This window comes from Stigmatopora argus, chromosome 14 (assembly GCF_051989625.1).
Source record: "Stigmatopora argus isolate UIUO_Sarg chromosome 14, RoL_Sarg_1.0, whole genome shotgun sequence".
NCBI classification, from domain to species: Eukaryota; Metazoa; Chordata; class Actinopteri; order Syngnathiformes; family Syngnathidae; genus Stigmatopora; species Stigmatopora argus.
Genome location: NC_135400.1, coordinates 13,365,009 through 13,377,891, shown reverse-complemented (window position 1 = coordinate 13,377,891; position 12,883 = coordinate 13,365,009). Strand labels below are relative to the sequence as shown.

At 40.2% G+C, this 12,883-nt stretch overlaps 1 protein-coding gene across 6 annotated transcripts in view; it reads left to right on the top strand.

Annotated features, from left to right (window-relative positions):
• Positions 1-11,406, top strand: part of LOC144088209 (septin-9-like) — a 41,024-nt gene extending 29,618 nt beyond the window's left edge. For 4 of the 6 annotated variants that reach the window (XM_077618522.1, XM_077618525.1, XM_077618523.1 and 1 more), the window contains 9 exons: positions 6,344-6,535; positions 7,028-7,156; positions 7,255-7,336; positions 7,453-7,590; positions 8,564-8,681; positions 8,862-8,957; positions 9,030-9,126; positions 9,896-9,947; positions 10,034-11,117. In XM_077618522.1, coding sequence (XP_077474648.1) covers positions 6,344-6,535; positions 7,028-7,156; positions 7,255-7,336; positions 7,453-7,590; positions 8,564-8,681; positions 8,862-8,957; positions 9,030-9,126; positions 9,896-9,947; positions 10,034-10,175 — 1,046 coding nt within the window. In that variant the 3' untranslated portion in view covers positions 10,176-11,117. Of the gene's footprint in view, positions 1-470; positions 598-6,343; positions 6,536-7,027; positions 7,157-7,254; positions 7,337-7,452; positions 7,591-8,563; positions 8,682-8,861; positions 8,958-9,029; positions 9,127-9,895; positions 9,948-10,033; positions 11,118-11,321 lie in introns of those variants that run through there. The other 2 variants (XR_013304831.1, XM_077618526.1) reach the window with 2 other exon arrangements.
• The last annotated feature ends 1,477 nt before the right edge of the window (positions 11,407-12,883 follow it).

Genomic DNA, 12,883 nt, shown 5'->3' with positions numbered 1-12,883 from the left:
TTTGAAATGATCTGTCGATTGGTGTTTTTTTTTTTCTCAGCAGAATTCACAACTGCTACACAAATCAAAAGCTGTTTGATTACATTTTGTGCGCTTTGAATTATTGATATTGAACGTTTCAAAGGTGTTGAAGTTAGTTAAGCGTTACATCGTTCATTTGTCGTTGCATTCAAAGTTTGCACTTTGATTCAAAGTATTTTGACGTGAAAGGAATGGAGGACGTTTGATGAATGTTGAGGCCTGGGACGGCACTTCAGAGCTCGGACAATTGGGTTGTAAATTCTACCCGAGAGAGTCCGAAACTGCAGTCTGTTAATCCATCCACTTTCTCTACCGGTTTGCCCATCAGGAAATCCAAGATAGTACTCCTTTTTAAAAGGTCTTTGATCCTACCCAGTTCAAGTTTGTCCTTCGAGGATTGGGGGCTTAGGAAAAAGTGGGTGTCTCCTGTTGCTTTCGAGTCCCAGTTCACATGACAAGCCAGGGTGGGCGGGGCCAGCAGGGGCGCTTTCAGAGGCAAAGAGTTCGGCCTCGCTTACAAGCACGTTGCACTACAGCCTGGGACAACGCTATCACACTCACTACACACACTGTACGGTAAGTCATCTGCACGTCACTAAGTGTGGCTTTTGTTACTTAGATTAGCTCAGATGATGAAGTTTAAAAAAAAATTGAGCTGATATCAGGCTTAACATGCAGGAATGTTATCAGCGCATGGACATTTTGGGGCGGTTTAGTGTCCGTTGTGACTATCTCAGGGTTTGCGTAATTCTGTCTTGTAAATGTGTGTGTTTTGTGGAAGCGTCTGCATGAGGACAGAAGGATTCTATTGTGCTTGTAGTATTAGCTACGTGCGGTTCTCATGGTGATCTATTACCAGATCACTTATCAAATGCTCATAGCAGAATAGGGGTGTGTGCTGAGCCGTGTGTGTGCGTGTATATGTGTCAGTCAGAACATTGAAACATGTTTCAATTTTTTTTTCATAGCTTTCAATCTTGCAGAATATTTTTTTTTAATTGTGTTGGAAGAGTTGGTGCCTTTACACAAAAATATGTAGTATATTTTCTCAACATTAAGTCACTGTCAAATAGTGCAATCTCTTGCTAGAAGACAATCTTCATCAATTTTAATGTTAAAGTTAATGCATTTTTAATTACTAGTCATACAAGGAATCAAGTATTCAATCTTTATTATTACTGCTTGCCCACACAAAACTGCATTTTTTCTTGGTGATGAACATGGCTGTTTTGCAGCCAAGGAAGTAATACTTGGAACAGAATTGTTTTTAAACTTCATTTTTTTTGCATCAAGTTGCCCCATTGGCAGACTTGTCTGATAATCAAGTGATGTAAAATAGTAAGCATTATTCACTCTTTATTTAAAAAAAAAAGTCCCCATTCTCCGGTTTGCTTTCCAAGCCTGCATGCAGCAGCACACATTCTTGCGGACACGCAGAGCTGTTGAAGGGCGCCCCGGTGCACTGGCAGGCGAGAACAGACGCCGGCCTTTCACCAATGTTTGATGGCGACTCTGAAAAGGTCATCGTTACCTTGTGTATCTTGTGAGCCTTTTGTGTACGCCTGTGCTGTATCAGCCCACGCTGACATGTGAGACGCTCCTAAAACGGATCGTAACTCCACAAAATTCAGTGTCTGACCTGCGTGACCTATTGACCCCTGGATTGTTAGGCTTATCTGTATTTCAATGTCATCACCTGTTGGGCAGGGGTTGCGATAAGGTCAATTAAGTAAGATAGTGATGTTTTTTTTAAGTACAGTATAATAGCAAATGGTTGATTTGATTTTGATGAATATGTTAGTGAATCATGATTAACAAAAAGGACTTTTTTTAGTTTATTTTTTTACGAGTGCCTGTAAGAACTGTTGGAATGTACTAGGACAGAGGTTAGATTCCAAGTGGCTCCAGCACTTGTTGTCAGTCAACCATTCAACTGATACTCTTTGACCTTTCCACTCTGGCTCACTACAGGTCAATGAAATCGCCCTTACAGTTCGAGTGAGTTAGTGACTTTGCTTAAATGGCTAGATTACTTATTCTTTTGTGACTTTGTCAAGGCAGCGGGGAATACTTTTGAAGGGATTCTTAGCCATTGGCTTAAATCCCGTTAGGATCTTTTTCTAAAACGTAGCATTCACGATCAGTTGCAGCAACGCGTGTGCGGAATTTTGTCGGCCATATTATTTCTGACCTAACTGAAACTCTACATTGATGAGTTATACCAGGGGTCAGGAACCTTTTTGACGAAGAGAGCCACAAACAATTCATATTTTCAAATGTTATTCCTTGTGAGCCATACTACGAATTTAAAAGTCAAAATACATACCGTATTTTCACTACTATAAGGCGCACTTAAAAGTCTTAAATTTTCTCTAAAATAGACAGGGCACCTTATAATCCAGTGTGCTTTATATATGGAAAAAAAATTAAAATGTGTCATTCATTGAGGGTGCGCCTTATAATGCGGTGCGCCTTATAATTGTGAAAATACGGTACATGTAAACGAGTGCCTTTTCAATTTTTTTTTGTAATTTCACCACTTTTAAAGTGGAAAAAACTGAATATTTTTTAAAAGATTCTTATGCTGTTGCTAATCAATGAGAGGGTGCATTCCAGAAGAGTCTACTGCAAAAAAAGGAAGATTAAAGCAGTTCTAAATGTAATATCTCAGTTCTGTCAACAGCGATTTCCATATTTTAGCTCACAGGTTAGCAAAGAGCCAGATGCACCCATCAAAAGAGCCACATGTGGCTCCCGAGCCATAGGTTCCCTACCCTTGAGTTATACGAATAATGGTGAAATGGAAAAATGATGACTATTGGTGATGAGTTCGTGTACTCAGTTCTCGAGACGGAGAAGACCACAGCTCGCACAATGCATTCCTTTGGAACTCTAAATTGACAGACTACGCATGTCCTTTTTGTCAAGCATTTATCAACACGCTTCTCCGATATGATAGAAGTTGTCATGGATACAACTTTGGCACGGCGTTGTTAAAAATACCAGGCACGCAGTACCTCGATAACCACAATCCGATGACCGTTACTTATCAACGTACTGTATTCAATGGCTGCTGCTATGTTTTGTTTATTTGTGCTTCTTTATTCGCTTATCACTTGTTTGACCACAGACCAAACCTTCCTGTTTACATTCTTATGGCCAACAAAAGCAGCCTGTGGCATTTTTGAAGGTGGTGGGGGGGTTGTTTCGTGCAACTTGGGTTACTTGGAATGGGGAAGATATTGATTTAGACCAGAGAAAGTGAATGGAAAATGAACCAAAAGGACCAGGAATAATCAAAACAGAACAGGCATACACTAGATTTTGCCCAATTTGCTAGTTTTCAATTTGTCATAACTAAACTGTCAACCACAGTGTGATATTTTTTTCAGTTGTGTTTGATGCTGGCTTGCAGAAGCAGGTTCCAGATTCACTGGAAAAGGCGCCACCCGCATATTTGCTCAATCCAAACACATTTAGCCATGTTAAGATGAGACCAGGGCTTTTTTGTCCGGCCTGGGAATATAAATAAAGGACAAAAGGAGACAATGTTTAGAAAAAGAGCTCATAAAAAACATTTTAGTGCAGGGCAAAGATCTAAACGACCCGTGAAAGTGGCTTTGTCCACTCTTTTAAATGGCTCTGCATTGGAGGGGACACCTCGACCACCCCTATTTGAAAGATTTGTGCAAAGCAGCCATGCTGAGTATAATCAGCTCCTAAGATAACTTATCAAGGGAGTTGAAGAATTCTTGTCTGATTTGAATCCTGACGCGAGTGTTGCATGTTTTCTTTTGTCTCATGTTCTCCTTTCCGATGTATTTTGTGGAAGAGGTCAACCAGCTGTTAGCCACCAGAGGAAATAACTCACTCAACATGACTCACGTTAGCTCTAAAGTGGGAACACAACCTTTGATCTGCTCACCAATCGCTGTCAAGATGAACACGTTGGGGAGCTGGTACATTGCTTAGTGACTTTTACCACATTAGCACTAAATATACAGAGACCCCTTTCCTATTTCTTTGTTTTTACAGGACTTTGCAATGGAAAATAAATATTTGTATGCTGGTTATTTACTTCTACTCTGTTTTCCACATTCATATTTGACCTTTTAAAAAAAATCTTTAATACCCCTGTGCTCAAAGGCTCTTTTCCATTTCATTTCTTTATCCATCGTTTAGCCTCTGAACAACAGTTGGATCCCCCCCCCACACACAGAATCCTTTTGCGGTGCAGAAGACGACTATTTGCAAAATGCAAGGCAACCCAATACTGCTGCAAGCAAAATTCTTTGGTGGCTCTAATTGAAAACAGCATTGCCGATGACTCATTCTATTTTTCTCAACTGTTATTATTCTGTTGTTTTATAATGGAAACAAAGGAAACATGTCATCCTATAACTGAATATGACACAGGGGAAATCCCTACAGAAACTGAAGCTGAGTGGGATGACAATGAAGTTATATGCGAGTAAAAAAAGAAGAAGCTATAATTGGTGTAAGGCAGATGACAGTATTTGGAGGGGAGAAAATATAATACTATGACTAAATGCTTTTAATCTTAATCCAAATCACACATTCAAAATGATTATGTGGCCACACTATCAATATTAGTGCTAGGAAAGAATCATTAAAACACTGAATTAACAACCTATCATTTGTTTACATCTGTTTTGTGTTTGTTTTTTGTTTATTTTAAGATTATCTTACATTTTTGCTTTAAAAAATGCAGCTATTCATCCTCCTTTTCATTAAACAGCTGTTAAAAGAAGAAGGGATGCAGATGCAACTATAGTGGACCATCACAGATTAAATACAACATAATGGTAGCTCCCTAAGAGAGAAAGTTTGAAGGAAGTAAAAAAAAAAAAAACATTGTTTTTGTAACCATCTGACATCACAGCCATCAAAGCTCAAAGTTACAGTTAAAGAAGAGGGCATTCCATTCTGTGGTGGGGTTAGATTAGATTAGAACTTTATTTCATCCCGTATTCCTTGGTTGCAATAGTAAGACAGTAGCAAGCACAGACACAGAAGACATTGTAGACCTAGGTAAAAAAAACTGGAGCCACACACAGGGAGTCCACAAGGTGGGGACCTTCTGCAGAATCACTCTTTCAAGATGACCCGCACAGTCCCTCAGTAGTCTGTATGTGAATACAATTTTATATATAGTATGTATGTCTGGAGGAAGGCCCTTTTTGTAGTAGTCTTTAGGTTTATCTGCACTTGAAAGACAGGACCGGAATGCAAGAGGTGTGGCACAGAGGAGGAGGGTAGAAAGTCAGTCACAATAAATTGCTGAGCGACTGTTGTTGGAACAGGATATGGAAGTGGTATTGGGGGGGCCATGAAAAGCTCCTTCCACCATTGAAGTGGCAGACACACAAAGGAAGACCTCATAAAAGACTATTGTTGATCTTGAATTCTCCCTCAATTTTCCACAGCAGCCTCATTTGACTCCCTACCTTTTTTTTTGTCATCAATGCGGTGCCAAGATTGAAGTGCTCTGACCCTCGTGCACTACCGTTGATGTAAACTCCCCGAGTGATGGAGAATTGAGCGGTTTGTTGCGCTGTCGCAGGGGAGGCAGTCCCAAAACAGACTGGGACGAGGACGTGTGCCTCACTGGAATCTAGCGACTGATAAATCCTTCTTTGCTCAGACGTGTGTGCCTACGGGGCGGCTCAGCGTGATAAGGAGGCCAGGCTGTGATAGTATGCGCCAGTATACGTCTCGGGTTTCCGTCTCGGTAATTTCCTTTCCACTTTGACCTCAAGGGACAGTAGCAAGACTTGGGTTTGAGGATCTGGGGGGGAGTTGCTATATTTAGACGTAGACTCTGAAAATGTGTTTTTTTGCGGATGCTTGACAATCTTATCCATACCTGTCAACCTCTGCCGATAACTGCCCTTATAAATGATTATGATTCCCCTTACAAACCCCCAAAAAACCTTACAAACACCGTACGACTCATACGAGTCGTACGGTGTTTGTAAGGTTTTTGGGGGGTTTGTAAGGGGAATCATAATCATTTATAAGGGCAGTTATCGGTACGAGTCGTACGGTGTTTGTAAGGTTTTTGGGGGGTTTGTAAGGGGAATCCTAATCATTTATAAGGGCAGTTATCGGCAGAGGTTGACAGGTATGCTTATCTGTTTAGTTTTCCCAAATTTCAACATGGGCAATTGAACATCAAAAACTCGACTCAATCCCCGGTTACTGCCTTTTTATCTAACGAACCTTTTGCCAAATTCAATTCACCCCCGACCCCACGTCAAGATATCTCTGAACACCTCTCTTGTCTGCCCCGTCGTATCAGGGTCAGAGCTGATTTCTAGCTACAGCGGCAGCGCCATGACCGACCTGGGTGTGCCTGACGCGATGCCGCCGTGCGGCGACAGACCCACGGCCCCAGTCATGGACTTCAGTTACGTGGGCATCGACGCCATCTTGGAACAAATGAGGAGGAAGGCCATGAAGCAGGGATTCGAGCTGAACATCATGGTTGTGGGTAAGACAGCTTGATGACACGAGTAAAGGCTTAACTGTTAAATATTTGGCTTGTCAGAAAAAAAACAGTCCTATTCAGAATTCGGAACAATTAGTTCTAACGTACGTCTGAGCATGGTAATCCTTTTAAATGTCAGTTTTGCTCTTAGAGTAGGCTTTTATGATGAGCCATGATATTTTTCTCTCTAATCAAGCGCTGACAGAAAATTGGGGTTCTTAAAATGAACGCTAATCAACATTCAGACACGGCAGACTTGATGTAACGCTTCAGTCGCATCATTACTGTGATCACGCGGTAATCACGTGCACTAAAAGCACGAGTGCTTTGAATTTCCTACTGTCTGAAGCAACATCATGCAAGATTGCAATTTCCTTACCGTGAAGGTTTCAACTTGTTTACTTTAGAAAGGGAATACCCTTTTTCTTTTTTCTTTTTTTGTGGCATTCCTTTTTGAAACTCATTCTATTTCCACTGTGTTGTCATTTTTTATAGGACAGAGTGGCCTGGGCAAATCCACTCTGATGAACACGTTGTTCAAATCAAAAGTTAGTCGCAAATCTGTCATGGCAACTTCCCAGGAAAAGATCCCCAAGACAATTGAAATTAAATCTGTCAGTCACGGTATGGTCTCTTCCTCCATTGCTTATTTGACACTTAATGTATTCTTAGTCGCAGAAAATGTAGCACTACGCGACTGACCTTGCTTTGTTTTTGTGCAGATATTGAGGAAAAGGGAGTGAGAATGAAGCTGACCGTTATTGACACACCTGGCTTTGGAGACCAGATAAACAATGAGAACTGGTACATTTGAACTCTTTACGTTACATCGGCAGTACTGCAAGTTCTTGCTATGATTGGTACCATACCCATCTTTGCTTCCTTTTCCCACCATCCTGCTGTTCCCCTCCATTGACCAGCTGGCAGCCCATCATGAAATTTATTAACGACCAATACGAGGCGTACCTGCAGGAGGAGATAAACATTAACAGGAAGAAGAGGATCCCCGACTCCAGAGTCCATTGCTGCATATATTTCATCCCACCCACCGGACACTGGTAAGGGCACATTCCAAGCAAAAAAAAACACGTTCACGCATGTTTTAGACATGAAAACCCAGACGCACAATACAACCTACGCGCCTGGAGCTCTGCCCGAGCGTCAGCATTTTTTATTTAAATTAGCGTGAAACATCAGCGTTCCTTTTGAGCACACACAGATTTCCTCTCGGTATTTAGTGACATATCCCAGAAGAAAGGCTCGCCAGGCCCTGCAGCAGCAAATCGCAACGTTTTGCTTTCCGGATGCCTTTGTAGCAAGACGCATCTGGTTTTGATCGCAGAATAAATTGGTTTGATGGCGCTCAGTCTTGCCATTTTTTTGTTTAGTTATATACCACATATGAGCTTTGCAAAATGTGGGTTGTCAAATGTTACGCTAGACTCCGGGTGGCAAAGTTAGACACAAAGAGCAAAAAAATTTTAACTGTAGGATTCAAATAGCTAGACCACATAGTGACCTGCCAAAACACACACAATTAAAACCATATTATTCACCATAACACTTTCTTCCCCTTGCGAAACATAATACATAATTTATTTGTTTATAATGGGCCCTGATGAATTTGAATGTTTTTTTTTACGAGAGAATAAAAACAAGACAAAGAGCTACGGAATATAGAAAATATGATGAAGCATACAGTCCTATTAATTTTGGCCGGGAGCCGCATCCGGCTCTAGAGCCACATGATTGATAGACACCCCCTGCACTAGTCGAACTATTATATGCGGTTTTGTGGCTTCGTTTTAGTCGCGTGTGGGGGGAACGGCAATGTGTGTGGGTGGGTGGGTTATTAGCCAGAACTGTGGCAGCACCTTAACGTGTCTCAATTCTCCAAACTTGCACAAAGCATTACAAGAGAAAAAAAGTAGGTCATGAATGCATCTGACCTCTGGCGGAGCGTTTGTGTACTGCAAAGCCAGTTCTTTTGTTTTCTTACCACGAATGTTCTTGTTTGCCATTTCTACACAGTCTGCGGCCTCTGGATGTGGAGTTCATGAGGCGTCTGAGTAAGGTTGTCAATATAGTTCCAGTTATTGCTAAAGCGGATACACTCACCCTAGAGGAGAGGGACTTCTTTAAACAGAAGGTAACGACAACAAGAGGCTAAAACCATCATATTCTTCCTTAAAGCTGAACCATCTGTGTAATATAGCCCTTTTTTTATGATTCAATGCTTCACTAATTCGTTTGCTTAAGCAAAGCGCTCATTAATTTCAGACCACTGCTTTTTCTTAACTGGTGTTTTGTTATTGTTGGACTCGAGCAGATCAGGGAAGAGCTGTTTACCAACGGGATCAACATCTACCCTCAGAAAGAGTTTGACGAAGACGCCGAGGACAGAATGATCAACGAGAAGATCAGGGTGAGGAGATGAATTTTTTTGTGCCTCACCCCAAATTGTGCAAGTGGCCTTATTTATTTTTCCGTTTGGCAGGAAATGATCCCTTTTGCTGTTGTGGGCAGCGATCAGGAATACCAAGTCAATGGCAGGAGGTTGCTGGGAAGAAAAACTAAATGGGGAACAATTGAAGGTACAATTTTATATTATGTCCTCTTTTTTTTTGGGTCATTAAACATGGATAAACTTCATTTGTGTACCGTGAAGCACATTAATGCAAAAAAATGTTAGTTCCTATTCTTATTTGGAGGTACTTCTGTTTTACTATATTCTACTCCAATATAGTTGTGATAGAAGGAAAAGATAATCTGAAAGAAATATTTGATCGTTTTATAAGACAATGCCATTTCCTGCACACAAGCAACGATGCTGTCGTCAATAAGTTAATAATAGTTTTGCTGTTTAACAGCAATTTTAACTTGTGTACTTAATTATATTATCATTCCAGACAAGAGGCAGTGTCTCATAAAGGAAGTTTCATTTCCTGCTGTGTCCATACATGCGTCCTTATCTCTACATAGAGGTGCCATATAAATTAAATTAGCAGATTAATTTAATGAGAAAACTCGCTTTTCAAAATATTTTTTGTATGCAATTTTGCCCAAAAATAATTTGCAACGTAGCCCTATTTTAAAAGTCCATTTATGTTTGTTGGATTCATTTAAAAATGATTTTTTCAGTTTTTCAAGTTGTTATTAAGATGTGTACTTGTTAAGAAAGCTACACAATCTTAAAAAGTACACTTGGTTTTATATTAATATATTTGTAAAATTGCAACATCCAAATGGAAACTACACAAACCTTGTATACACAAATGTTATTTGATTGCATCTTATTCACTTTTTTAGTTATGGGCGCCTATCATAACTGACATATTTTTAATCTTGTCTTCTCTTTATCAGTTGAAAACACAGCTCACTGCGAGTTTGCCTTTTTACGGGATCTCCTTATCAGGTCAGCAAATTTTCCATACCGTCAACCCTCCCTCCACTTCTACGTCACATTCTTACCCACATACACACGTTTGTTTACCTTCCCAGAACCCATATGCAGAACATAAAGGACATCACCAGCAGCATCCACTACGAAATGTACCGCGTGAGGCGCCTCAACGAGAACAACACGGCGGTAACCCAAGCCAACGGCGTCCCCGAACATCATTTAACTGCCCACGAGATGTAGAAACCACCTGATCCTCCACGCCCTTATTTGTTAAAAAAAACCTCGAAGCCTTCCCATAGTGGTGAGTTAGAAGCAAAAAAAGCCTGAGAATTAGTGACGGTCTAATGTGTCCTTTCAATGACTTTCGCCATGTCCTGGACGACAAGAGTGAAGACATTTTTTTTTTGTCTTTTCCCATGATCTCCTTGCAGGTGTTAGTTTAACCAACAATCCTGGTGCCAAAAAAAGGACCTGACATCCCACTTTTTTGCCATGTTTTTATCTTGTTCACATTTTATGCTCTTTCCAGTTTGCAAGGATGCTTTTGCAGGGTTCCCAGGGAGATAAGTAGTGGTCCACGGTCATGGGCCACCTGCAAATATCTGTGTGGACTGCATCGTGCGAATGTGTTTGTGCGGCAAAGTCGGCGTCCAGCACACGGAAACGGTCACGGGGAAGGGAAAGGGTTCAAAATGGCGCAGGAAAAAAGTATGTCTGAGTGACTCTCACTTAGCGACAAAGTGCTTTTCTGTTGGGGTCACATTTGCGTAAATAACATCAAGATTTTTCCTCATTTTAGTAATGGATGCCACTGTTTGTATTCAAAGATCAGAGTTGATTTAATAAGTATTTATGCACCATATCAAATGTGAATATTGCTTGACCTAATTTCCAAGACAATCCTTTTAGGCTCACTCAAGAGTGCCTTATTTATTGGCGAATGTTGTGGAAGCCGTGTTGCCTGCATTTAAAGCATTTTTTTCCATCATCTCCCATTGTTTCAAAGGATATCAAGCCCCCCTGTATTGGAATGACCAGCAATATGCCAGTTTTAAATCCTGTTTAAATCCGCAAGCATATTCTTGTGTATTCTTTCCATTTGTTTTGTTTTGTACCTTTTTATTATTGATAACAAATTTCCTTTATCCTATTTTAAGAAATAAAGATGGTTGTTGTTGTAAATACTTTTTATTTATTTATTTATTTATTTTTCCAAGCTGACCAGGTGATTTCATTTGGTTTGATTGCTAGCCACATGGTCACAGTGGAGTGTTTGAAAGGCCACATTCATTGTAGCTCTTACTAGATGAGTCTTTTAAAGTGATAGAGATGTCCACAAGGTCAGCACTGGCCTGATTAACACTTATTACATGTTTGGTTCCTCAGTGGGAGACAATTGGAAGTCAGGACGGACGCGTAGACATCAACATCCTCAGGTAATTACCCTCTGCTGGAGGTTTGCGTTCTAATTGCTTCAACATTGCACACAGTAGTACACATCTCTGGGGGCATTCTTGTCTTCTGTTAATTGTAAATGTAAAAAAAAACATTTAAATTTAACCCATTTGTGCACAAATTGACTGTTTTAACCCTTGCAATGCATTCACTAAAATAGATTGGATGCTTAGTGCTGTCAATGGCATAAAGATAAGCAATCGTGTTGAATTCTTGTCTTGTTTTAATTGTAAATTAAAAAAAAAACATTTAAATTCAACCCTTTTGTGCACAAATAGACTTTTTTAACCCTTGCAATGCACTCACTAAAATAGATTGGACGCTTAGTGCTGTCGATGGCATAAAGATAACCAATCATGGTGAATTCTTGTCTTCTGTTCATTGTAAATGTAAAAAAAACATTTAAATTCAACCCTTTTGTGCACAAATGGACTTTTTTTAACCCTTGCAATGCACTCACTAAGATAGATTGAACGCTTAGTGCTAAAACATTTAAATTCAACCCTTTTGTGCACAAATTGACTTTCTTTAACCCTTGCAATACACTCACTAAAATGGATTGGACGCTTTGTGCTGTCAATGGCATAAAGATAAGCAATCATGGCGAATCGTCCTGGTTTAAATGTATTTGACATCTATCGTCAATAGCACGATGAGTTAAATAATATAGTAGATTCATTTCAATCTTGTACACTGTTAATGTTTTTTTTTAATTAATGCAGGAAGGTTTTGGCCCTCATTTGTCTTGTCTTTGCACCATCTGCTCTCATGTTTTTCCTCGCTTTTTGCGGTAAAGACTTCTCCCCGAGCCTCAGTCATTTTCCATCCACGCTCTCGGCACAGTGCCATGTGCTCCGATCTATGCAAATTGTTCAACTTTATGCAAATTACCTTTGCTATTAATTAAAATTCTGCTCCAAATTCAATTAGCCGGCTAAACGAGGGATGGGAGAGAGAGTAGTTGAGACTGCAAATTCACGTCAAACACTTACGATGCTTACAAATGCAACATTTTGGACCTGAATTTGTCACTCCTAAGCTGCAATTCCCTTCTGAACGAGAGCGAATGCCACCGACCCTCCCAGGTCATAAGAATTGGACGTCTAACGCCAGCAATGGCACCAAACGAGAAAACGGTCTTGCTAAGTGTCACAATTTAAGAATCACTTTGTTAATTTTTTTTAAATTTGACATCACGGCGTTCATGGTAAAACTGCAAACCCCCACAATGCATGGCTTTCACCGCTCCACCTGCTCGGTCATACCCAAATCTGCCCTATCGTCCCGGTTTCTGTCATTAGGCACCGTAAAACCCCCCTTTATAGTTGTTATGCTACTTATAAATAAGTAGCATGGTAGTATTATTGGTCGGTATATAAATATTAACATAAAAAATCCCCTAGAGAACAGAGTACGCATTTTCCAGATTGCAGTTTGACTTAACTATGCTAGTACATATGGACCCCTTATGAAATATAATGTGTACAGTAATA